Source organism: Carassius auratus, chromosome 5 (assembly GCF_003368295.1).
Source record: "Carassius auratus strain Wakin chromosome 5, ASM336829v1, whole genome shotgun sequence".
Taxonomy (NCBI): domain Eukaryota; kingdom Metazoa; phylum Chordata; class Actinopteri; order Cypriniformes; family Cyprinidae; genus Carassius; species Carassius auratus.
The window spans coordinates 19968956-19996123 of record NC_039247.1 but is presented as its reverse complement, the minus strand read 5'-3'; the positions used below and the strand labels follow the sequence as shown (position 1 = coordinate 19996123).

General features: G+C 41.2%; 1 protein-coding gene across 1 annotated transcript in view; it reads right to left on the bottom strand.

Moving 5' to 3' along the window:
• Positions 1-27168, bottom strand: part of LOC113080098 (complement C5-like) — a 37662-nt gene that overhangs the window by 7041 nt on the left and 3453 nt on the right. The window contains exons 6-32 of the mRNA XM_026252316.1: positions 25806-25888; positions 25637-25727; positions 25084-25189; positions 24871-25006; positions 24646-24761; positions 16897-17097; positions 16490-16681; positions 15376-15582; positions 15120-15281; positions 14904-15030; positions 14709-14777; positions 14502-14604; positions 13993-14105; positions 13800-13884; positions 13609-13691; positions 12722-12858; positions 11936-12157; positions 11695-11755; positions 11517-11606; positions 11130-11342; positions 8021-8105; positions 7706-7865; positions 7530-7628; positions 7269-7440; positions 6954-7159; positions 6699-6851; positions 6559-6621 (exon numbers count right to left, since the gene is read on the bottom strand). Of these exons, the coding sequence (XP_026108101.1) occupies positions 6559-6621; positions 6699-6851; positions 6954-7159; positions 7269-7440; positions 7530-7628; positions 7706-7865; positions 8021-8105; positions 11130-11342; positions 11517-11606; positions 11695-11755; positions 11936-12157; positions 12722-12858; positions 13609-13691; positions 13800-13884; positions 13993-14105; positions 14502-14604; positions 14709-14777; positions 14904-15030; positions 15120-15281; positions 15376-15582; positions 16490-16681; positions 16897-17097; positions 24646-24761; positions 24871-25006; positions 25084-25189; positions 25637-25727; positions 25806-25888 (3535 nt within the window). The remainder of the gene's footprint in view (positions 1-6558; positions 6622-6698; positions 6852-6953; positions 7160-7268; positions 7441-7529; positions 7629-7705; positions 7866-8020; positions 8106-11129; positions 11343-11516; positions 11607-11694; positions 11756-11935; positions 12158-12721; positions 12859-13608; positions 13692-13799; positions 13885-13992; positions 14106-14501; positions 14605-14708; positions 14778-14903; positions 15031-15119; positions 15282-15375; positions 15583-16489; positions 16682-16896; positions 17098-24645; positions 24762-24870; positions 25007-25083; positions 25190-25636; positions 25728-25805; positions 25889-27168) is intronic.

Sequence of the window (27168 nt, the reverse complement as noted above, 5' to 3'; positions counted from 1 at the left end):
TCCGGTCATCCAGGTATCACGGCTACCATTCACCTGCTTCAGAACCGGTTCTGGTGGGAATCATTACCCAGGGACACTATAACTTTCATCCAACAATGCCAAACCTGTAATGCACACAAGACTCCCCGCCAATTGCCAGCCGGATTGCTTCAACCACTCCCCATCCCACAACGACCCTGGTCCCATCTGGCAATAGACTTCATCACCGATCTACCTGTCTCTCAGGGTAACACTGTTGTTCTGACTGTAATTGATCGTTTCTCCAAAGCCTGTCGCCTTATTCCTCTACCTAAATTGCCTACTGCTCTACAGACTGCCGAACTACTCTGTAACTGGGTCTTCCGTCTCTACGGACTACCGGAGGATATCGTCTCCGATAGAGGTCCCCAATTTACCTCTCGTCTCTGGAAAGCCTTCTTCCAAGCCCTCAATATAAACGTTAGCTTGACCTCTGGTTACCATCCGCAATCCAACGGCCAGGTCGAAAGACTCAATCAGGAAATCACCCGGTTCCTGAGATCATACTGTAGCTCCAACCAAGAAGATTGGGCACGGTTCCTCCTTTGGGCTGAGTACGCACAGAACTCCCTGGTCAAACCAGCTACTGGTATAACTCCCTTTAAGTGCATCCTAGGCTATCAACCACCCATGTTTCCCTGGTCCGGGGAACCCACCGATGTACCCGCTGTCACGGACTGGTTGCAACGCAGTGAGGAGACTTGGAATCAAGCTCACGTACACCTTCAACGAGCCATCCGCCATCAAAAAGAACATGCTGACCACCGTCGTCGTCCTGGGCCTGTATACCAACCCGGACAATGGGTGTGGCTCTCTACCCGAGATCTCCGTCTCCGACTACCCTGCAAGAAACTAAGTCCAAGGTACGTGGGCCCCTTCAAGATAACACATCAGATCACTCCTGTTTCATTCCGTCTTGCATTACCTGACACCTATCGCATCTCTCCCACCTTTCATGTATCTCTGCTCAAGCCCGCTGTGGCCCCTGGAGAGGAGGGAGAGGGGAGGTCCCGTGAGCAGAGTCCCCAGCCCGTCCAGATCGAGACTGAGGAGACTTACCAAGTGCGAGAACTTCTTAACTCCAGGCGTCGAGGACGCATCCTGCAGTATCTGGTCGACTGGGAGGGGTACGGTCCGGAGGAACAATCTTGGGTCAACGCTGACAACATACTAGACCCCAACCTCATCACGGAGTTCCATCGGTTACATCCGGAGAAACCGGCCCCACGACCACGCGGTAGACCTCGACGTCGGCTACCATCTCGCGCCAGGAGTCGCTCGCAGGGAGGGGGCTCTGTCACGGAGACGAACCCCGTGATTCCCTCTACTGGCCAGCAGAGGGCTCCATCTCCGGAATACTGACTCTCACACTCACCTATACTGATTCGCACTACACTACCCATCATCCCCGCACCCCTACTCTGATCACCTACAGGTGCAGCTCATTGGCACGGATATATAAGCTGCACAACTCCATTAGCCAAACGCGAAGTCTTGTTTTGCTCCGGCTAACATTTCCAAGCGTTATTTCCCGTGTTTGATTTCCTGTTACCAGTACTGTTTTGTTTACCGTCTCTTGAACCTTTGCTGCCTGCCTCTTGACCTTGTATTGTTTATTGGACTCTGAATCTTGCCTGTTTCCCCTGAACTTCTGCTTGTGTTTGACGACGATTCTGGTTATCTCTACTGTTGTGTTTGCTGGTCCTGATCCCCGCCTGTACGACCTCGAGTCTTTCAATAAAGCCTGCTAAATGGATTCCCTGTCTGATGAGTTGTTACACTTACGATTGGAAATGTAATCCTTTACTATCTCTGAGTATTATCAGCTCATCTGAATCCCATTCAGCCACTATTACCCACCCTCTTAAAATCCATTTTATAGTTGTGTATCGACAACCAGGACCATTAGGTAACTTCGTGAAAGAAATAGATGGGCTGCATTCTCAAACTTTCCTGAGGATGGCACTCCCCTATTTATGCTTGGAGACTTCAGCATCCACCTAGATAAACCTCAGGCTGCAGACTTACACACTCTGCTTGTCTCTTTTAAACTCAAGCGAGTGTTAACTACGGCTACTCACAAATCAGGTAACCAACTGGACCTTATTTAAACACGACACTGTTCCACTGATCATGTCCTGGTTATTCTGGCATGTTCTTTAAAACATATTCGTCCCTCCTTTGTCCTCCTCCTCCCCCTCATTTATCAACTCTGACATCTTTAACATATTCTTCATTAATAAAATAACAAACCTCAGTGCACTATTTGCCACACCACAAACTGTCAAACACATATTTTCAACAAACATCAGAAGTTCAGAAGTGGTCATTCGATTGAGACTCCCTTGTTTTCAGATAGGTCCTTCAAGGTATCTTGGGGAGGTGAGGTTTCCAAGTTTGATCCAGATTTGCTTTATACAACATTATGAAGATCAGGCCCTTTCTTTGAGAACAAGCTGTACAACTCCTTGTTCAAGCTCTTCAATAGTCCAGGCTGGACTATTGCAATGCTCTCTTGGCATGTTTTACAAATCTGTACAATTAATCCAAAATACCGCTGCAAGATTAATCTTTAGTGAGCCAAAAAGAATGCATGTCAAACGCATGTGTAGCTGCTTGAATTAAATTCAATGCATTTATGTTTGCCTATAAAACCACAAATGTTTCTGCACCCATTTACCTAAATTCATTACTTCACAGTTATGTGTCATCTACAAGCTTGCATTCTGCGAGTGAATGGTATTTTACTGTGCCATCTCAAAGAGGCACAAAATCACTTTCACAGACTTTTTCATTAACTGTTCCCTCCTGGTGGAATGACCTGCCCAAATCAATCCAAGCAGCTGAGTCCTTAGCCATATTCAAAAACTGACTAAACACATCTGTTCAATCTTTATTTGTGCCTCTAACTCTAGCACTTTCTATTCTATTATAATTATTTTATCTATTTATATTTTTTTAATTACCATGCAAGAACTGGGATGTCTTATGTTCCTGTGGCTCAGTGGTAGACCATTGCGTTAGCAGTGCAAAAGTTTGTGGCTTCAATTCCCAGGGAACACACAAAAAAAGGTAGAAGTATAGATACTAGGGTTTAAAAAGACTTTTGTAGAAGTTGAAGTATCAACTCAAGCTTTTTACTCAAGTAAAAGTGTAAAAGTACTGGTTTAAAAATCTACTTAAAATATAAAAGTACTGTGCACTACCCCACCTACTCAAAAAACATTTTTCTAAAGGCCATAGGCCATGATGACTATAATGTTATATTAAAATGTTCATGTTGAAAAATTTGGGATTCACTAGGCTACCTGTTTCAGCCGCATATATGCCCATTGAAGATTAACACACTTTAGTACAATGCAAATACATTAAAGGACTAGAGATATGATGACTAGTTGCCTATAAGTATTGTTATGGTGCAAAAAGTCATGCAAAGGCATGTCATCAATAACCTTTAATGGAACGTAAATGGACATCCAAGCTTAGCTGCAGGAATCTGCGAGGGCAATGGACAAGAACATTGGTGCAGGCTTAGTAACAATTACTCTTGTATGGTTGTCTATTTACAATAAACTGTCAAAATGAATGATTAATCCAAGTTATTGATAGCTTCCTGCATTCGGTACATACATCTGCTATGTACAGTGTGGGGGGGTTGAGTAATGAGTTGGTATAGCCTACTTATCACAACATTATCAATCGCAAACGATAGTTTATTCAAACGTCTCGCAACCGAACTACCTACAGTAGCTTAATTTTTGGAGGACGAAGAGAAAGCACCCATTTGGTAAATGAGCCAGTGAGAAATAATTACTTTTAAGTAGGGTCCAGTGCCTTTTCGATACTTTTAAAATGGTACCAGGGCCAAACGCCTACTTAAAAAAAAAAAAAACTATGGATAACATTGAAGAACATTACAAATATTTAAAATAAATCCATAGCTTTCACCTTGGATGCTCTCATTTCCAAAGTTGTGCTTCCCTTAATCTAAGGCTAATAAATGTATTTCACAATCTGCGTCATTATTTAATACAAAACCACACATAATGTTTCTACTTTATCTCTGTCAATCTCTCTGATATTTAGTTAAGATGAGTGCTGTCTGTCTTTATAAAGTCATTCTTTATAAAGTAGCAACAATGTTGTTACTGTGCAAAAGTCTTAGGCACATTATTATTTTCACCCCAAAAAAGGATTTTAAGCCAGTTATTTATTTATTTTGCTGAAGTGTGTCAGTAGGAAATATCAGTTTGGCATTCATTTTAATTATAATCTAGAGTGATTTTGAATGCACAAGCAGTCTGACAATGGCAAAATGAATGTTTGGAAATGTAAACTGATATTTTCTACTGACACACTACAGCAAAATATATAAATAACAGAGCCATTGTTTTTACACTCGTGCCGGCACACATACAGGCACACGCACCAGCGGCACCAAAAACACACACACACACACACGCAGCTACACAGAGATTCGCAGCAGCAGAAATGGCGAGTCAGGAATCAATCTGATGAAAAGTTGGCATTTTCAAGGTGGAGATATAAGCACTACTTCAAATTCATTGTGGTCAAAGGCAGGAACGTGCATGTAATGTGTGACACACGCATCTACAGCTAGTGGCCAAAAACACTTTTCTTACAAAGATAATGCTTGAAGTGCAGGATAAAACTCTTGCTGTCTGTTGACGTGCAATAAATATCGAAAGTTATGTAAAAACACCTGTCTGTGCTACTCATTTTAACTGACTTGTGAAAACTGCAAAAAAAAAAAATCAAATTCTTTGACATTTTTTTTTTACAGTAACGCAAATAGTTACTTTCCTTGGTAACAAGTTACTTTTATTATAGAGTAATTCAGTTACTAACTCAGTTACTTTTTGGAACAAGTAGTGAGTAACTATAACTAATTACTTTTTTAAAGTAACGTTCCCAACAGTGCTCAAGACCAAGGGATTTTCCCCGAGGGGCAATCCACTTCGAACTATCAAGGTCATGCGGCGCTGCCTCCGTGCCTTAGACATGTGGAGGAAACCTTGGTTCTTGAATCAGGGCCCGGTGCTGGGAGCTCCTTGTTGCTGTGTACTACTAGCGACGGGTGCATCCCACATTGGCTGGGGTGCAGTCATGAGTGGCCACCCTGCCTGTGGTCAGGGCTCAAGTAGACCATTTTGCGACTCAAGAGACTTCACAATATCCACTTTGGTTCTCTCTAGTTCATCCAGCTCCTCTGGGACTGGAAGCTATGGTACAGACCTGGCCGAGGCTTCGTCTGCCAGCCTTTCCCCCTATTGCTCTGTTCCTGGTATTTCTGGCGAGAGTACACCGGGACGGGGTCCATCTGTTATTAGTGGCCTCCTTCTGGCCGGGCCGAGTATGGTTCGCAGACCTGGTCTCGCTCCTAGACAGCTCTCCATGGGAGATACCGATCAGGACAGACCTATTCTCACAGGCGCAGGGCACGATAATTCACCCTCGCCTGGAGTTGTGGATGCTGTGGGTGTGGCCCCTGAGGGGGCAAAACTATTAGCAGCTGGTCTCTCAACCGAGGTTGTTGAGACTCTCCTCCAATCCAGAGCTCCCTCAATGAGGAAACTGTACAGCCTGAGGTGGAAACTCTTCACCTTATGATGCAGAGACCGCCAGCTAGACCCAGCAAACTGCCCAGTTGGTACAGTTCGGGAGTTTCTACAGGCCAGGCTCTCTGCAGGGTTGACCCACTCCATGCTGAAGGTTTACATGGCGGCCATTGCGGCCTACCACGCCCTTCTCGATGGCCAGTTTTTGGGAAGACACCCCTTAGTTAAATGTTTCCTCCATGGTGCGCTGAGGCTGAGACCTCCAGTACGATCCCGTGTTCCCCCCTGGGAGTTGGGTGTGGTGTTAGAGGCTCTTTGCAAATCTCCATTCAAACCGATTCAAGATATCTCAGACAAACATCTGACTCTTTAAACCACCTTTCTGTTGGCCATTACCTCTCTGAGGAGAGTAGGAGATTTACAGGCCCTCTCAGTGGCCCCTACCTATCTTGATTTTGCACCTGGCATGACCAAAGTGTTCATATACCCTCGAGCGGGATATTTTCCTAAGGTGCCCTCTATCACACCACAACTTGTAGTGCTGCAGGCCTTCTGTCCTCCTCCCTTTCAGGAGCCCGACCAAGAGAAACTAAATTGTGTGTGTCCAGCTCGAGCATTCCCCAAAGCGTTTCGACGCAGCGTCTCGTTCCTTCGAGGAACTAAGGTTACATACGTAAACTAGAGACTTTTTAGACAATGCTTTTTTATAGTATTGAATATGTTCAGCATACATTTCTTTATGAACAGTAAGGACAGAACTGGCATGCAAATGCTCTACTCTGCGGCCTTTAGTTTTATGTTCACACAGTTCAGGTGTAAACCAAGGAGCTGAATGTACAAATGGAACAATTTGAGTTTTCACAGGTGCAAAATCATCTAAAATTATGTTTAGACCATCACTGTAATATGAAACTAGTTCGTATGAATGTTTATTGTAATGTAAAATAAAATGCTCACTTACATGGGCAAATGACACACCAGAGCTCATTGCAGTTTTGATGATTATATCATCATTTTTGGTCACCTTTAAAAATGAAAACAGAAGATTGGAATTCAATTCATAAATAATTTATAAGTAATTAAAAATATTTGACATCTTACCTTAATTGGTTTATGCACAGGATTCTGCTGAGCTAGTGTGATTCTTCTGATGTCACCTTTAGTCTTGTATTCAATATCAACCACCATGTCTAAAGTGGCTTGATTGGCTAAGATGCTGTACTTGGTAAGTGCCTCCAAAGTGAGAATGCTGTCCTGAAAATTTGAGGAAAAACAGATCACAACTACGTAAACACACACACACACACACACACAAAAGATCACAATCTTACAAACTGACAACTTGCACTGGAGTACCTGTGTTGAATGAACTCCCCCTCCATATCTCTGGTCTTGTGTTAACCAGTTCAGAATGGGTTTTGCAAATGTGGAATCACCTCTGACTAAAGTGTTAAGTAGGACGTAAACGGTTGCTTCAACGGTCTTTGCCGTCACATCACTGGGTTTTAATGAATCCTTGCGGAGTTTGGACTCCTGCCAGAAACGAACTGTGGCTGGGTTCCCTGAAAATGTACGGACAAATGGGTCATATAATGTTAAAAATATGACAGGGACTAAACTGTGCTGATGTTTTGTTCAAAAGTGTGTGGAATATCCCAAATGTGATTTTACCATCAACTTGAGCCTGCTTTTTGAGCGTTTCATAAAAACTAACTGCAGACACACTATGGATGTCTACCAGTGTCAGAGCATAAGATGCAATGGCTCTTGCATATACACTTTCAATCTTTGTTGAGTTAGAGATGATGTACTGAGCGGCACGATCTATGGCATTTTTAAAGACCTGGAAAGAAAGGACAAACACATATGAATGATTTGCCTGAAGAATCCAACATTTAGGTTTGATTGGTTCGATTTTCCTGGTAGTTGTACCTCCAAGTTAACATTTGGGACCTTCATGGCATTTTTAATTCCAATCATGACAAAAGATGTGAGGTAAATGGTCTTTTCAGTGACAACTGCTTTGTCATCCTTAAAGAAACCAGACAATCTTGATCAAAACACTGCAAAATACAGTATTATATCATTAACACTCTTTATTCACCTACCATGAGTTTAAGTGGATTAGTTTGTGATTTCTCAGAGAAGGAGCCATCATCATTCTGACAATTTTTAATCAGCCAGTTTATGGTGTTTATCAGCACTTCAGACTCCAAAGAGACGTATTCATGCATGTCAGCAAGAGTCTTGACTATGAGAGCCGTCACCCTAAAATGGTTTTATACACATGTGCAACGTAGCAAGTGAATGGTACTTAATTTTTTACTTAATCTCTGTGTGCACTGATATTTCTGTAGTACATAAAAAATAAAAAATAAAATAAAAAACAATGAGGAAAACTAAGAAATTGAGCAGTTGATTACCAGGTGCTGGCTGATTTGTCCTTCTTCGACCACATGCTAAAGGCATGTTCATGCTTCAGCTTGAATGACGTGATGCTGGTGATGCCTAGAAAGGAACAGAAAAGGAACTTACAAAAGCAAAATTACTAGAAGAATAAAAATGGATTCAACAATGTTCTTTTCAAGATTCAAGAACTTTATTTGCCATTTGTGCTTGCACACATAGGAACTCTTGTGCGGTTGTTGCTCAGAGAGTCAAGTCAAGTTAAAAAAAAACACACAAGGAAAACATAAATCTACAGTATCTATAACACATATACATTGTAAATTGCACAAAACCCATAAAAATGTAGATTTTCATTCTGAATTGCACTAGTATATTACATATTGCACAGGCCCCAGAGATGACAATAATATGTTATGTTATAAATAACTAAATAAAATACACCGCTATATTGCACAGGCCCCAGAGATAACAATAATATGTTATGTTATAAATAACTAAATAAAATACACCGGTATATTACACAGGCCCCAGAGATAACAATAATATTATAATGCAAAAGTTACGTTATAAATAAATAAATCAAATACACAGGCATATTACACAGACCCTATAGACAGTAGTTCATTTTGTTTTGGCCAAGAGTCTCACTGTGGCAGGGAAAAAGCTCTTATAAAAACGTGATCTGTTTGTGATAATGCTGTCCGCTCGTCTGTGCCTGAGATTGTATGTACAGTTTTTGTGAATGAGCAGGGAGTGAGCTGGATGTAGTGTGTCTCTGATAATTCTCTCTGCTCTTTTCTGACAACGCTGTGTGTAAATTGTGTCCATGGAGGGGAGTTCTGTTCTGATAATCCTCTCTGCAGTCTTTATGACTCTTTGCAGAGCCTTCCTCTCTGTCTGTGTGGTGTTTCCATACCATACAGTGATGCCTGTGGTGAGGATGCTCTCTATCAGTCCTTTGTAGACCTGGGTGAGAGGACGACAGTGCAGACCAGCTTTTCTAAGCAGCCTGATGAAATACAGTCTCTGCTGAGCTTTTTTCACTGTGGCAGCAGTGTTCAAAGTCCAGTTCAGATCTGATGTTACTTGCAGTCCCAGGAATCTGTAACTGTCAGCCCTCTCCACCTCAGTCCCCTTGATGATGAGGGGCTGCAGGGGGGGTGGGTTTTTCCTGAAATCCATGATTACTTCTCTTGTCTTGTCTGTGTTAAGGCAAAGATCGTTCACCTCACCATATGTGAAAATGTCGTTCACCAAACTCCTGTAGCCCGACTCGTCCCCCCCCTTGATGAAGCCCAGAATGGTGGTATCATCAGCATACTTAATGATGATGGTATTGTCCTGGGTGGAGATACAGTCGTGTGTGTACAGGGTGAATAGTTTAGGACTGAGACAGCAGCCTTGTGGTGATCCTGTGCTGATGATGAGCTCTGCAGACACCCTCCTTCCCATCCTCACCACCTGTGGTCTTTCAGTCAGGAAATCCAGGATCCAGTTACAGGTGGGAGTCGGGACGCCGAGGTCTGTCAGCTTCTCAGTCAGCCTGCCCGGGCGGATGGTGTTAAAAGCCGAACTTTAATCCAGGAACAACGTTCTGACATATGTTCCTCTGTTGTCCAGGTATTGCAGAGCAAATGGTGTAGGTGTAGATATGGTGTAGAGCAAAGGCCACTGCGTCGTCCACTGAACGGTTGGGACGGTAGGTGAACTGGAGGGGGTCGATCGTGTCCGGGACCATGTGATTAATGTGTGTGAGAACCAGTTTTTCCAAACACTTCATGGCGACTGGCGTGAGTGCCACTGGCCTGAAGTCGTTCAGGGTGGCTGGATTTAGCTTTTTTGGAACTGGTACAATGGTGGAGGATTTAAAAATACGGGGGACTACTGCTTGGTTTAGAGACAAGTTAAAAATGTCTACATACACACCAGTGAGTTGTTCTGCGCAGGCCTTCAGGACTCTGGGAGGGACGCCGTCTGGTCCCACAGCCTTGTGGGGGTTCACCTGCCTCAGAGCTTTCAGGACCTGTGTGGGTGTCACCTGAAAGACAGTGTCCGTGGGGTTGCAGGGGGCTTTTGAAGGAGTGTCTGTGTTCATTCTGTCAAACCTGTTGTAGAAGGTATTAAGGCTGTCTGGGAGGGTGACATCCAGGGGATCTGTGGCTGGTACTATTTCCTTGTAGTTTGTGACTGCTTCCCTGCCACATACTGCGCGTGTTGTTACTTAGGTAAAATCTTTCAAGTTTTTGAGAATACGCCCTCTTTGCAGCTCTGATGGACTTCTGTAGCTCATACCGGGCTTTCTTGTACTCCCTTTGGTCTCCTGACTTAAAAGCTTCCTGCCTTTTCCTGATCTTCTGTTTTATATTTCCATTAAACCAAGGTTTCTGGTTTGGAAACACATGCACAGTTCTGGGAGGTGCACATGTAGATGTGCACCAGCTGATGTAGTCACTCACAGCCTCTGTGTATTCATGGATGTCATCTGTAGCCTCCTTAAAGATGTTCCAGTCTGTGGCCTCTAAACAACCCTGCAGGCTAGCCTGTGCACTGTCAGTCCAGATGTTATCAGTTTTTATTGTGACTGGCTGTGCCTTAAGCCTCTTGATGTAGGTGGGCTTAAGCCGGATTGCCAGATGGTCAGACTTGCCGAAATGAGGTTTTTTTTCCTACTCTAGCAGTTTTTTTTTCAAGCAAAAGCTTAATTTTGATGCATTTCTCAGAAAACAAAGACTTAATATTTTTTTGTAATTTAACTTCTTTAGTAAATGTATCTGGATTTGAAAAATGTTTAGATATTTAGAAAAACAAGAAGAACTTTTTTTTTTTTTTTTTGCAGTGTTGAAAATCATTTTTTTGTTTTTGTTTTGTTTATTAAAAAAGATAATCATTATTGAATAGAAATTATCATAAAATTATTTTATTGTTATATAGAAATTGAGTCTACAGGAAATGCTAACATAAAATAAATAAATAAATAAATAAATAAATAAATAAATAATAATAATAATAATAATAATAATAATAATAATAATAATAAAAAATAAAAACGATAGACATTAAATGTGAGAAAGTCTTCAGTGATTCTACAATACTTATTCTACTCTTATAAAACAAACATCTCACCAGCTTGCATCTTCCTTCTTAATTCCCTTTTACTCGCCGCAGCATCTTTCCCCAGAATGTCCCATTTCTCTGTTTTATCTAGGTAGTGGTAGACATAATACACTGGCAGCAGTGCCATGAGCTCCATCTCTGCATTTCCCCGTGGCAGGCTAGTCAACTGTTTTAAACCTTCTGGGTTTTTTATTATTGACAGAAGCTCTCCCAGTACTTCACCTGAATATGAAGAAGGGGTTACTGGGATTTTTGGAACTTCCAGAACAGTTATTTTTAATCTACACAGTTTATAAAAGTAACATTATTGTTCAACATCTGATATACAAGTGTATATCATATAAAAGTGTCATTTAGCATTTGCACAAATATGCTCAAGCTTCAAAGACATTATACCATTAACTGTTAGAAAACGATCCACAGTTGACTTGGGCACAATGTTTGGAGGAATAACATTTTTAAACTCAAGCTTCCGCATGGATATGCCTAAAAAAAGGAAAAAGAAAAATGAACGGTGTGAGACTCCGTCAAGACATGAACAGAGAGCATGCTGTTACTTTTCAGACGTCCTTACCAAAGACTCCATTTGGATCTATTCTTCCACCACTTTGTATTTCCTTTCTAAGTCCTTCTGGCTGTGAATACCAGAACATCAGGCTATCAGATCATAATCTCAGGCATAATAAGTGATTTAGTTCACAATAAACATCATTTTAAAGAATATCATGAGAAATCATATTCAAAATGTTTGTACTGTATGTTTGTCATAAAATAGTTAAAAAGTCTTCTAGCACTGACTGTGTATTGCATCTTACCACCACTTTCAATTTCTTGACCACACTCTCAGAGCCCCATTTAGTTGTTAAAGTGAAAGTGAGCGTATGAGTGCCTGCTTCCAATGCCATGATGTAGAACGTGACCAAGGCTACTGAACGACCTGCTATTTGCCCCTTTTTTTCATGTGGCCTTCCATCTTTCCCCTGTTGAGCTCCACGAAACACACACACTCCCTCTGCTGCTGTCAGAGTCACACTGAACTATGCGTTTTTGTGTGAGATATAGAAAGATACAGAGAGAAAAAGAACTGTAAATAACTCATCATGTAGTAGTCACATAAATAAACAGATACACATATTGCTAGGTTTGGAGGTCAGTACATTTTTTTATTTTATGTTTTCGAAGGAAGTTACTCTTATGGTCATCAAGGCTGCATTTATTTGATCAAAAATACAATAAAAACAGTAATATTGTTTAAAATAACTATTTCCTATTTTCATTTTTTCCTGTGATGGCTATACAAATTTTTCAGCATCATTACTCCAGTCTTCAGTGTCACATGATCCTTCAGAAAGCATTCTAATATACTGATTTGCTGCTCAAGAAACACAAGGTCACTGCCAAAGAAAACAGTTGAGCTGCAAAATATCCTTAAATTATTTATACATTCATCAATGTATCTCAATTTAATGCATCCTTGAAAAATAAAATTATTAACTTCTTAAAAAAAATGTACTGACCCCGAGCTTCTGAATGTTAGTGTAGATTAGAATGTACAATTTCTACTTAAAGTCATCCTCCTGATGAAGAACTGAACCTTATACCTGAGTGCTTGACGAACGCTGATTGTAGACTGAACCCCTGAGCTCAATCTGCTCTCCACGAACCATCGAATAAGGCAAGGGCACATCCACAGTAGTGTCCTGGACCACCTGAATATTTTCCTCTGAGACACAGATCCCTGGACAAATGAACAGGAGAGTCTGAGATTATAACTAAAAACACCTTAAACAAAATTCTGCATGCACAATAGATGGTAATGTTTTCCAGAATACATTGTTGGTTATGAACACCGTCTTTGTGAGGCTTATGAATATGGTTGGAAATGCAACTTTATAAACATTATTTTGTTGTCACATGACCTACTTATGTGGCTTGTGGGTTGCATCCTGTTTTCATCTTGGAAACAGATTCAGTCAATTTGCATGTTAATTAAATTTTGTTTAAAGGATCTTAACTTCTGTCAGACCAGTAAAATAATGATTAAAATTAAAATAAATCATTAAAATAATGAAAAAATAAAAAATAAAAAAAAATAAAATATATATATATATATATATATATATATATATATATATATATATATATATATATATATATATATATATATATATATATATAAAGAATTATAAATTACATATACACAATTTTTATATGTGTGTATTTCACTGAAGAATGAAAGTCATACAGACTTGCAATGACATTAGGGTGAGTAAATAATGACAGAATTTACATTTTAGATTTTAGAATGGACTATCGATTTATAGGTTTAATGTGCTACTGTAAGTTAATAAGTAGATAATTCACATAATAAGTAGATCAGTCACTTATTAACATTTACAATAGTTAATGATATTTCAGCCTATCTGATAGCAATTTAGCCACCAGGTGATGCTAAAACAAATAACTTAAATACAGCTCGTTAACTCACCCTCACTGAATACCCCAACTGCTTTGAGCTCCCATGTAGTCAGTGAGTCTGGAATAATTTTGGTAATGCTTACTGAGCCAGACCTTAAACAGATTAAATTAGTTTTCAGAGAGTTTTTCATAATTCTTATATAAAGATAAGGATTATCGATTAAACAGAAGGGATTATGGTTCAGTTCAAAGGTTTCTTACTTGGTTGTGTGTTCCTCCCATAACCAGCTCTCAGGGAAGTGGCTCCTAAGCTGAGATGGCATCGCATCCAGCAGAAAGTCTGTTGCTACATTGTGTAACGGAGAAATTTATATCCTGCCTTTAGTCACTTTAGTCATCTAAAGTTACTATAGAAGTTCATTATGATAATGATGTTTGTAAGAAACACCCATACCTGCGCGACTTAGTATGATGTTATCCACATCCTCTTTACGTGGCTTCACAGCTTGGATGCAACATCTCAAGAAAGCATACTTACACCGCCTCTTCTGAGTTGCATCAAAAGTTCTAGATATTTTCAGAAAGATGAAATGATTCACTGGAAAACTTTACACAGTGTAAACAAACAGGTCTATATGCATAATATAAAGTTTAATATCTTATTATGAAATTATTTTAGCATTAAATTAATAACAGTAGGAATATCTAAATATAGTCTCCTGAACAAAATTGCATAGTAAGTCGATATTTATAATAATTAGTCATTTATTATGAAATTTTGTATTTATTATGAGTAATATGTATTAGGTGTTTATGCAACAATGGCACTACAAAATAAAAAGGAGTAATTCCTTAAAATGAAAATCTTTTAGAGAACTATATAATAATAAAAGTAAAATTATGATTTCATGTAAGAGTAAAATGAAATGGACATATTTAAAAGGATTTAAAAGGTTTTTTTACGGAGGATAAGACAATCTCTCTGAACGATGTTGACAGGTTTCGAGTATCGGGCTACTCTCTGTCCCAGAGGAGCAGCAACCCTTGTACAACCCAAAGGATTTGGCTATAGAACAAACATGTGGGAAGAAATGTATTTTGATGATGTCGCTCTGATAAAAAAGGTCTAGATTATACTGTTTATCAGACATAAAATGCTTGCAAACAGACCCAGTTGTTCAAACTTTTGTGCCAGGTCAACTGAACGCTTCGGCCTAACCAAGTCGGAGCAAACCCCCTCTGCAAAAAAAATAAATAAATAAAAGATTGCATTTGCCAGTGTTTCAGAAAATTATTATGTGCTGTAGTGAGATGTTTAAATGTAACAAACCCACATATTAACTTAAAACTGAGTTTGTACTGTACTTGTGCTAGAGGTTTTGGCGTTTGCATTGGTGATGAACATAAGGCCGACACGGTCAAACACATCACCATTATTTTTGCCTCCTCCTCTTCCACAACCCAAGTCACTTCGCTCAACATGTTGTAGCACCTGCGACAATCAGAAACATTTTTATCATGATCTTAACTAATAATATTTGACTGTACAGAACGTCTTTTTGAACAAATCTTCTATTTCACCTTTTTTAGAGGGTCCTTGTCATTAGATTTTAGGTTGTATAGGGCTGTATCAACAGCAGAAAAGGCCACCAGTGATTCTTCTCTGCTTTTAGATGACACTCTTAATTGGAGTTTATCTTTGGGTTTGTAGACATACTGTAAGTCGGGAGTTGATATGTCTACCTGAAATATATTTAGATGAGTTATGATTTCACAATGTTTCAATATCATGATAAAAACACTTCACAATTAACGATGGCAGAGAAAAAGCCATTACATTTAAATTGTTAACACATTTAGCCTTCACATCAATCCACGTGGAGTCTGCCACCAGCTCTGCTTTTTCTTCATCATACACGACGTAGTACACCACTAGCCGGGCAGATGGCACCATGTCAGGGGTGATTTTAATGTTGAAGTTTTGACTCTTTACACCACCCCACTTAACTGTGTCAAACTGCACAACTTTTCCTCTGGAAATGACCTGGGAAAAAAACATATACAACAGATATAAAAATATAGATTGAACTCAGTGAAGGCCCAATTAAACTATAACATAACATATGTGACATTCAGATGGACTGTGTTAGATCAGATGTGGATTTAAAAGCTTAGTTTTTGTAAAATTATTGTAATTATTTTATAGCAAATTACTACTTATATTAAAAGTCTCAAGGATGTATTAAATTGATAAAAAAGAGACAGTAAAAACATGTATAATGTTAGAGAAGATTCAAATAAATGCTTTTCTATTAAACCTTCCACTCATTGAAGATTCCTGACATTTTTTTTATCATGGCTTCCACAAAAACAGTCAGCAGCACAACTGTTTTTAACATTGATAATAATAATACAAATGTTTCTTGAGCAGCAAATCAGCATATTAGAATGATTTCTAATAAGAACTGTTTGACACTGAAGACTGGGGTAATGATGTTGAAAATTCAGCTTTGCCATCACAGAAATAAATTAAGTTAAAAAAAAATATAGAGGCAATTATTTTAAATTGTAAAAACATTTCACAATATTACAGTTTTTACTGTATTTTTTCTCAAATAATTCTAGTCTTTAAAAACATAACTTTTAAATGGTAGTGGGTTGACATAACATTGACCGTATGAAGACAAAATACTATTAATCATTATAATGACTATGATGACAAAAATCTGTTTAAAAATGAGTTGTTTTAGAGAAATATATAACGTGAGCCTTAAAATTATATTTAAAATATGTTACATAAAACAGAAAATTTAAAATAAATGAATGAAAATAGTTTAATCTGTAGTGACTAATTCAGATGGTAATAATACATTTTTATGATTTTGTTCCTCTTTTGTAAGCTGATTTGGACAAAATTGTCTGCTAAATGCATGAATCTGAATGTATTTTACCTGGTAGCTGAAGGTCTTCAGAGAAAGGGAACCACGAAAATCAAAGTAAACGTTGATGGAAATGTAATGTCCGACTTCAAATTCTGAGGATTCAGGCAAACTGATGTACAGGTAACGATGGTTGACAGACACATATGATTCCGCCTTTAGTTTAACTGGATCCTGACTCCAAGAAGGATCTTCTGTCTCAAACTAAAACGAGTACAATATAAATATAAAAACATTTAGCATATCATATGATTTTGCTTAATAAATAATTACCTGATTAGACTGTGTATCTCTATATTTTTAACCTACTCTTGTTTATATCACTCAGGACTTGACTGATTGACTGAAATATTCGCTGATTGGTCCCTTCAAAAATAAATAAATAAATAAATAAAAAAAAAGACCACAGTTTTACTCACAGTGAATTCAGCTTGTTTTACATTAGCTGGTATATTACAGGTGAAGTAAGCAATTCCATCCTTCCGACTTGTCACTGTCAATGTATCCTTGTACCCTGAGAATTTTAAGTCATCTTGTTTATTGTCAGTTGTGGTAATTGTTGCCCTTGTCTTGACTGACACACCTTGCACTGGTTTACCCAAAGGATCCTTCACCAAGACCTGGTTTCAGAATGACACCAAAATGTAAGGATGGATGAAACATTTATGTATATATACTGCCGTACAAAGGCAAAAGACCGTAACTTCATTTTTTGTCAAAAATTAGTTATTGATACTTTTGGGACATTTAAGAAATCCTTTATCATTTGTATACTGTAAGTATCTTCAGCCAATTTAGTTATTTTTCAGAGAAAATAATGGGTCGTCTCAACTGTAACTTTGAAAAGCGCTGGAGAAACCAAGGCAGAGCAGCGTATAACACCAGTTACCATTCTTTCACTTTGTTTGGAACGTTTACATTGAGTTACGGTGTTCTGCCTTTGTTTTACTGTCCATTAAAGTCTGCCACATTTTAATTATGGTGTAGACAAACAAATTAGATAGATTGCGATCTACCAAACAGCTCCATCTAACAAAGCACTGTAAAGAGTATATACATTGGCAGCAATATGTAATCGTGAAGAACCTTTGAAGATGCATGTGGACTTAATAAAATCAGTAGCCTACTAACAGTTCACAATTAAATCCATATCCTACCTTTTCTTGTAACCTGATAAAATCAATCCATGGTGATTAACGTCATCGGAGATGTTTAATCCTCAAGCATTCCGAACATTATTCTGGCTTTTTGGCATTCACATCTATCCACAAGTCTAATTCTTTTAGGTTAGACTATTTCATACAAATCAATATAAAAGCAATTATGCTATGTCTAGCATTCGTTTATGTTACTGAGCATAGCAAATAAACTGGTATTCACACTATCCACTCATGTTTAACTACAGTCATGGCCAAAAATATCAGCACCCTGGGTAAATATGATCAAAGGCGGCTGTGAAAATTAATCTGTGTTGTATATTTTAATCTTTTATGTTTAAAAATTCACAAAAATCTAACTTTTCAATGGACAATAACAAATGTAAAATGGGGGAAAATATCATTATGAAATAAATGTTTTTTTTTTTCTCAAATACTCATTGGACAAAATTATTTGCACCCCTAGAAATTCTTATGAGTAAAATATCTCCCAAACTATATTCTAATTCATTGATTATGAACATGACATTATGCAACAGCGGTTTCCTGTTTCACAGAAATATAAATAGGAGGGAAAACAAAGCCCAAATTCCCTTAATCATCCATTACAATGAGAAAAACCAAAGAATATATTGCTGATGTGCAGCAAAAGATAACGTCTCGGTTACGTACGTAACCCTCGTTCCCTGATGGGGTCTCACTTGGGAGGCCAATCATCTCTGAGTTTAAGAGAAAACGCCAATGAAAATTAGCTAGTGGATTAACAAACCTGAGCCACTCCCCGTGCCAACTGGTATAAATAGGGTGACAGGTGCATCCACTCATTAGGTTTTACGCTGAGGAGCAGAGAACATGTCCCGGCCACAGCGAATGGTTCAAGGTTGTGGCATGGGGTCATAACGTCTCCATTCCATCCATCAGGGAACGAGGGTTACGTACGTAACCGAGACTTTCCCTATCTGTCGGTCACTACGAGTTATGTCGAACGACATATGGGGTCCTATGGAAAACGCCACAACCTGAACACCGTCACAACCCTGTGGTGCTGCAATTGTCGACAAGCCCTGGCGTGCCACAAAAGCTACGCTTAAGGTCGTAACCTTCCCAAAGCCCCAGCGCAAATTCACTGATCTTGGTACCGAAGGGGCCAAAGGGAGAGTATATCGCTGCTGGAGAAGGCCACGCTGCTGTTCCGCCCACATAAAGTTCATGGAATGGATTTCAACCTTCAGAGAAAGATTGCTTCAATCTTCCCTATTTGTTTTTTTAGCTTGGCAAGACAATGGGGAAGCAAGCCTTAGCAAAAGGTCACTACGGAGACCACATCCTGCCCGTAGGGAGGTGACATGTGGAGATACTGATATGGACTGACCCAGGGGGCAGTACTACATATGGAAGCGGTCTCTGAGCAGCGACGGACTGGGACTAAAAAACGGCCCTGGACTTTGACTAGGCCCGGCCCAAAGCAATCGGCGCGCGTAAACTCGACAACAACAACAATAACGCCTGGCATGGTGTCTAAGACCAACCTGAATAAACAACGATGGAATGGATTTATTTTATTTTTTGTTAAACAGATTTTATTCAAAGATAGGATGGACTAGTTTATATAATATGCTGTTATTAACAGCATATTATACAATCTATTCCATTCGGTCTTAAAATGAATTTATTACTTAATAATCTTAATTTATGCAGCAATTAATTAATCTTACTGCACATAATAATACCACATCTAAATGAAAATACACCATTACAAATGTAACTTCTGTATTCAAAATCTTCAAAATTTGTAAGCATTAACTGTAATGTTACCAACATTTTTAAAAGTAAAAGCACAACAGATTTCTTAATATTAGCTACTGCATGTGACATTTTACAGCTAAAATGTTGAAGTTTAGCTGTTTTAACTACTGTAATCATTAAAAATGTAGCAACCTGAATATCACTTCCTAACATCATCCCTAGCAAGTACCTCTCTTTCTCCTCTCATGTTCCATACATGGATTTGGATCTGCCTGTGGAACCCGCTCATCTTTCTGTCCCTCATCATCATCACAGCTGGTATGTTGCTTCATAGCTATCTGGCTCACTTCACTGCTGCTAATATTTAACTGCGAGGTGCTACTGCTGGAAAATATTGCTATATATTTCAGTTAGTTTGGGAAATTTAGCGGCTTCAGTATCTAAATTCCACTTTTTTTCCCTCTCGCCTTCTCAGCCCTACCCTTTTCTTTCCGTTTTCTTTTTTTTACCCACGGCCGTGTTATGCATATTGTTTGTTTGTTTCTATGATTCTTCTATCTAACGTTAACGTCTTTGCTGTTAATTTCTTCCTACTCTTCCACTTCTTATTCTTCTTACTTGGCAGCCAAGGCCAGTGCAGCTGGCATCCAACTTAAAGGTGTATTGCTGCCACCTACAGTACTGGAGTGTAAAACTGATTAAGGGGGGGGGGGGGGTAACTGCGTGTGTGGTGGGTGGTGGAGTACCGGCCGTTCTGTGATTCTCCAGATCACACAGATGGCCAGTCCGTCCCTGTCTCTGAGACAGGTCCTACCTTAGAGTAGGGATGGAACGGCTGCCAGAAGAGACTGACAGAACGGGTCTGTCAAGGGAAGACACGGGTTTGCCAAGAGGGAAACCTTACCGTGGAAGAATACACATATGGGATTGCCCATAGGGAACCAAGCCATATGAACACCTAGCCCAGTACAGGGGCTGACCAGAACTCCGGGCATGCCAACAAGTATTCTGCCTGGCGACAGACTGCTCCGCCAAGTCTGACTGCCGAGGGTGCTGGAGGATGCTCAAGCAGGGTGCGCCAACCGGGGAACTCTATTGGGAGAAGAAAGGGGCTCGCATCCCTGTGTTAGGGGGAATGGAGCAGCAAGTGTGACACGAAGCCAGCCCTTCCCGTTAATTACCTGTTACCCAACACATGGGAAGAAACTGGCTCTACACGGAGGTTGTAAAACCTCGCAAAGGTGTTGGGTGATGCCCAGCCCGCAGCTCGACAGATATGTGCCAGAGAGGTGCAGCATTGGGAATGGTATGCCAAGGCGATGGCCTCCACTATCCAGTGGGCTTAGAGATAGCCTTTCCCTTCTGCTGATCTCCAAAGCAGACCAGGAGCTGCTCAGAGCTTCTAAAGCTCTGGGTGCGGTCCACGTATATGCGAAGCACTCTTACGGGACAGAACAAGGACAAGGCTGATTAGCAAGGCCCGATTCAAGACTCGCAGATCCAGGATAGGTCGAAGGCCACCGCTTTTCTTGGGCACGATGAAGTAAGGGCTGTAAATCCCTGTCCTCATCTCGGCTGGAGGGACCGGCTCAATTGCATCCTTCACCAGCAGGACAGCAATCTCCTCGCGCAAGACAGAGGCGTCCCAGACTGCCACTGAAGTCTCGAGCATGCCATTGAACTTGGGAGGTCGCCGGGTGAACTGAATCGCGTAGCCGAGTCGGACCGTCCAAATGAGCCAGCGTGACGGGTTCTCTACAAGTGGCACCAAAGGGACAGTCGACATACCCGCAGTGCTGCAGCAATGGGGAGTTGTGTCGGAAGGCCCTAAAGGCATTGCATCCTGAGTCATCACAGCCACACTCCCAGTGTTCCCGGAGGAACTGGCCAGAGACGCATGGAGAGGCGTTGCGTCTCCGAACCGCGACCTCTTGACCGCTGGCAAAAGGGGGCGTCGTGGGTGAGATTGAGGAGGCTGTGCGTCGCTCATTGTCAATCCACGAGCCTTGCAACTCGGAGGAAAGGGAAATTGCTCTTTTATTGAAAAAGTGGGTGCCGCTGGCCATTTTACCAGCGGCGGAACAGAAAGAAACATAAACTGAAGATTTTCCACCCGGCCCTCCTCTGGGGGAAGGAGTGGCGTTGTCTTCGCCAGCTCCTGAAGAGCAGTTTCCCACATCTCCGAGTTGCCCGTGTCAGGGCCGCTTAGTCGACTTCCTTGAGGACTTCGCAGCCGGGAGTGACACGGGGGGCGCCGCTCTCCTGTGCGGGGCTCGACGCGCCGGCCTCAAAGAACTCTCAGCAGGTGGCAACCGGAGGAACACGTCGGGGCAAGATGTGTTGGATGGCCTCAGTCTGCTTTTGCACCGCCGAGAACTGCTGGGCAAAGTCCTTGACAGTGTCGCCGAACAGGCCTGCCTGGGAGATGGGAGCATCGAGAAAGCGGGCTTTGTCCATATCCCTCATCTCAGCCAGGTTCAGCCATAGATGCCGCTCCTGGACCACCAGCGTGGACATCGCCTTCCCGAGGGACCGCGCCATGACCTTCGTCGCCCGTAAGGCGAAGTCAGTCGCCGTGCGCAGCTCCTGCATCAACCCCGGGTCGGTACCACCCTCGTGCATTGCTTTAAGCGCCTTGGCTTGGTGTACCTGCAGGATAGCCATGGCATGCAGGGCGGAGGCAGCTTGGCCTGCAGCACTGTAAGCTTTGGCAGCGAGCGTGGCCGACAGCTTACATGCCTTGGATGGGAGACGCGGACGATTCCTCCAAGTGGCGGCGTTTTGCGGGCACAGGTGCAACGCAACCGCTCTCTCCACCTGGGGAACATCCACGTACCCCCTGGCTGCCCCGCCATCAAGGGGGGTGAGGATGGAAGAGGGAGACGAGCGGCTTCTGGCCTTGAAAGGGGCCGTCCACGACTTCGTCACCTCCGGGAAGAAAGGCATCGGAGCAGAACAATTGCGACGGGCTGCCCGGGCAAGCATGGCCGACAACTCCAAGTCAGATTTGGCAGCAGCGACAACACCCGAGGGGGGCAGCCCTGCCGAATCCTCATCCTCATCCTCAGAGGTCAATAACCCATCCCCCGATGCAGCAATCGACATCTGATCCTCGGGCGGCGCACCGAAAGACACGCTGGGACCGCTGTGAGACGGCCCAGCAGAATCAATCGGCAGCTGCACGGGACATGCGCTGCGGGAGGAGCGAGAGGTCTGTGGGGCGTGGCCTGGCGGAGAAGCTCTCACTGTAACCCTCAGATCTCCCAGAGTGCCAGCCGGCGGTCCTCTGCTCGAGCCAGAGAAACCGGGATGGGTGGCAACAGAGGGGACTGCTGCACTCCCCTTGGGGAGTGAGAGACGCAATTGCAGTGATGCCATGTTCATACGCCCACAGTAGACGCATGAATCATCCACGAGCGCAGCCTCAGCGTGTTGGACGCCCAGACACTGCAGACAACGCTCGTGACCGTCAACCGAAGACAGGAAACGACCGCATCCAGAAGGACACGGACAAAACGGCATCTTGAAAAAGAAGCGAATCGTCCGTGATTTGCTCTTTTAGCCGAAGCGCCCAGGGGAATCATCGTCACAGGGACACCGCTGTACCACGCCGTCACACCGACCAGGAAAAGCTCCTCAAAGCAAAGATGAATTGGCTTTGTAGTGACTGCTCTCATCAACTACTCGGCTCCGAAGCAAAAATCTAATGAGTGGATACACCTATCGCCCTATTTATACCCGTTGGCACGGGGAGTGGCTCAGGTATGTTAATCCACTAGCCAATTTTCATTGGCGTTTTCTCTGAAATTCAAAGATGATTGTCCTCCCAAGTGAGACCCCATATGTCGTTTGACATAACTCTTAGTGACCGACAGATAGGGAACTGACCTTCACAAAATAAAAAAGTGGCTTTAAGAAAAGAGCTAGAGCTTTGGAACCATCAGGGCAATAATTAAGAATTTCCAATTAAAATAAAATGTTACAAATCTGCCTGGAAGAGGACGTGTGTCTATATCATCCTAATGCATGGTGAGAAGGAGAGTTTGAGTGGCCATGAGGAACTTAAAAGGGGACTGGCCTCGATAGTCAGATGAAACGAAAAGAAAAAGCTTTTTAGCAGCAAACAATCAAGATGGGTTTGGTGCACACAGGGATAAAAAGTACCCCATGTGTACTGTGTAATATACTTCATTTTTGATGTTGTGGGCCTAAATTTCTGCTGAAGGTCCTGGACATCTTAGTTTAGATACATGGATTAATACATGCATGGATTCTATCAAATAACAACAGATGAAAAATCAAAAGGTGACTGACTCTCTTAGAAATCTTATAATGGGCCATGTTTGGATCCTCCAACCGTACAATAACCCAAACACAAACCTTAAAAACAACACAAAAATGGGTCATGGTTTTACTATGGCCATTCCAGTCCTCTGACCTGAACCCTATAGAAAATGAGTGTGGAGAACGGAAGAGATGAAGCACCAACATGGAGCTGTGCATCTATAGGTCTGGAGTGATTCTGGATGAAGGAATGGTCTCTGATCTCTTGTGAGTTGTTCTCTAACCTCATCAGGCATTATAGGAGAAAATTTTGAGCTGTTAAACTGACAAATGGAGGTTTCAAAAAGTATAGAATTAAAGGGTGGTGTTAAATGAGGGCAATACAATGTGTATTAGAGAAAAACATTTATTTCACAATGATATTTCCGCCCATTTTAAATTCTCATTATACAATCAAAGGTTAGATTTTTGTTAATTTTTAGAAATATAAGATCAAAAGGATTAACAATGCAGATACATTTCCACAGCCTTCTTTTGTCATATTTACCAAGGGTGTCGATATTTTTGGCCATGATTGTACTAGTCTGCTTATTACAGTCAAAAAACAAACAAACAAACAAACAAGTTAATAAATTGATTACTGTGGTGACATTATTATATGCAATAGCTTATATGAGACAGCCAATGATCAGTAGATTTTAGACAGGTGTTACTATAATGATTTTGTAAATGGTGATAAGCAACCAAATATTGATAATGTGGAAGTTACTGCCTTTTGCCTTGGTGTGACTTCTCACATTTTGTAGAAACTGCAAAGGCAGAGTACATTAACTTCAAAATAGGGGTAAAAATCAAGTTTTAACTCACACAAGGCTTTTTTTCTCAGTTTCACATTCTAGCGAGTTAAGGTCTTTTGCCTTTGAAGGGCAGTATACGTTTGTTCTAATATAATAAAACTACTTGAGAAGACAGGTTTCTTACTCTCATAGAGTATGGTAGACCCGGTTTGATGAAAGGAGGGGATGCGATCAGATTCAGCGTAAATGGAGTTTCCACAAATTTCACATTTGAGAGCACTGCTTCCTGGGAGATACCACCTGACAATGAACAGGTTTCCAATGTTGTTAAGTGGTTGTCACATTTATTTGCTTGATGGTTTAAATCTGGATAACACACTCTTATGTCTGTTGAACTAACTGGACCTACCAGTTGATTCTTGTAACAAAACTCTCACTCGAAGAAAGCTGTTTTTTTTCATGGCTCTCAGACTTTGAGGCCCATCTGGCATAGTTGACAAAGCTGACTTGATGTCTAAGTTGACTTCTTCCCTTCCATTTCTCAGCTAAAAAAAAAAACGAAAACAAATGTATTCTCTGACATCAAACATTAAAAAAGGTTTAGTTGAGTGCACACACTGACCATGTATCTTGAAAAGGTTGCTGGTATCATGACAGTTTCATCTGGAGAACTGTATCCGAATGTCACGAAAATATCTGCTGAACTAACTGGCGTTCCATGAACATATCTGCCAGCACATATACACAATTTTAAACAATTTTCACCAATGGCAAAATATAAAATATAATTACAATTTAAAATAGTTTTCTTAAAACTTTGTAATTTTTAACAGTTTAACATAATTTCAAATGTAATTTATTCTTGTGATGCAAAACTGAGTTTTCTAGTCTTCAGTATCACACGATCCTTCAGAAATCATTCTAATAGCCTGATTTACTACTCAAAAACATTTCTTATTATCAGTGTTGAAAACAGTTGTGCGGCATAATTTATTTTATTTTTTTTGGGGGGGGGGGGGATTAGTTTTCACACTATTCTTTGATTATCAGATTTTTCTAAACGAATAGCATTTATTTTAAACAATAATTTCTTGTAACAACATAACTCAAATAAAACTGACCACAAATGTTTGAACGGTACTGTATTTACATGAGGTAAAACAGGAAAAACTTACTTGGCTGAAATCTTCAATTTGAAAGATTCAAAGTTGTTCTCATTGACGTAGTTGGCCTCGGGCTGAATGTGGAGTGAAATACTAGGCAGCACTAAATAAAACAGCTTGATTTAAGATATAATGGAAACTGAATGTCTAGATAACTTTTTTTTAACAAACATATTCTTACCATATTCTTTGACCTCAAACTCAGCAATGGCAGTGGTTTCAAAAGTGTCTGCATAGGTGGCCAAGATCTTCCATATCCCATAACTAATGAAATTTACATTGTGAATAAAATAATACAGCGACAAACAATGATTAATGTATAGACCAGCTTCAACATTCTTCTTTAATAGCCTTACAAGCAAGACATTCATTTCTTAGCAAACTTCATCTGGTTGTCAAAAACTAACCAGTTCCCTTTCAAGGGAACTTTGAACTGCGACCTCTAGGGCGCACTATGTGGAACACCTCGTCGTGACCCGTGTCTGAAGCATACATTGAAAAAATACCAAATGGTTGGCCGGCGATAGCCTCTAACGTCACTACCGGCACGACTATAAACAGGCACTGGGAGAACACGTCATTCTCTTCTTTGTCTTCAATGACTGTCCTGTTTGAAGGATGCATCTAAAAGAACCGGTAAGAGTGATCTTTCTCTGTCTATCATGGCAACTACTAGCAAGCGTTTAGACAATGTGTGCATACATGTCAGCGTTATTTGACACCCGATGACACACACGATCTTTGCGTCATTTGTGGTGGTGCTCCGCTCTTGTTCGTCTCTCTTTCCGATTAAATAAAAGGAAAAAAGGCGGCCATCTGCTTCCCGCGATGCAGGACCGGTTCAGGTGGATCAGTTAGAATGGTTTAAAAAGGGATTTTCCCTTTCGTGCTCGTAATGGCGGTGGACGAGAGAGAGCCTCGGGAGGATGATGTTATATTTTTAACACTTTCTGATACTGAGGTTAGTGCTCTGCAAGGTTTTTATCCAGGAAAACAAGAGATATTTGAGGATGGTGAAGAAGGTGAGGCTGAGCCTTCTCAATCCTCCTGCCCCGCATTTGTAGAGCTGTTGAAGGTTATGGATTGCACCATGGAAGGCTATGAGAGGATGCCCCTTGTAGAAAGAGCTTTCTTTCTGTGGGGGAGACACCCTCTCTTAATCTCCCTCCTTGCCATTTAAGCCCTTCAAGAAATACATCTTGCTTAAATGGCAAAGCATACGCAGCAGCAGATCAGGCTCTGGCTTTATTACACATGGTGGTGCTTCAAGCATATCAGACTCATCTGCTAAGAGACCTGGATAGAGGTGAGGGCCTTTTTCCTGGTCAGGAAGCTGAGCTGTGCCGCACCACGGATCTCTCTCCTTGCTACCAAGCAGGCCACCTCCGCCATGGGCAGGACTATGGCGGCCATGGTGGTAGGAAAGAGACATATGTGGATGAACCTGGCAGACATTGGGAAGAAAGAAATGGCTTTCTTCTCGATGATCAGGCTTCGCCTTCTGAACTTTTCGGTATTTCCATTGAGACGGTGATCAGGAAGTT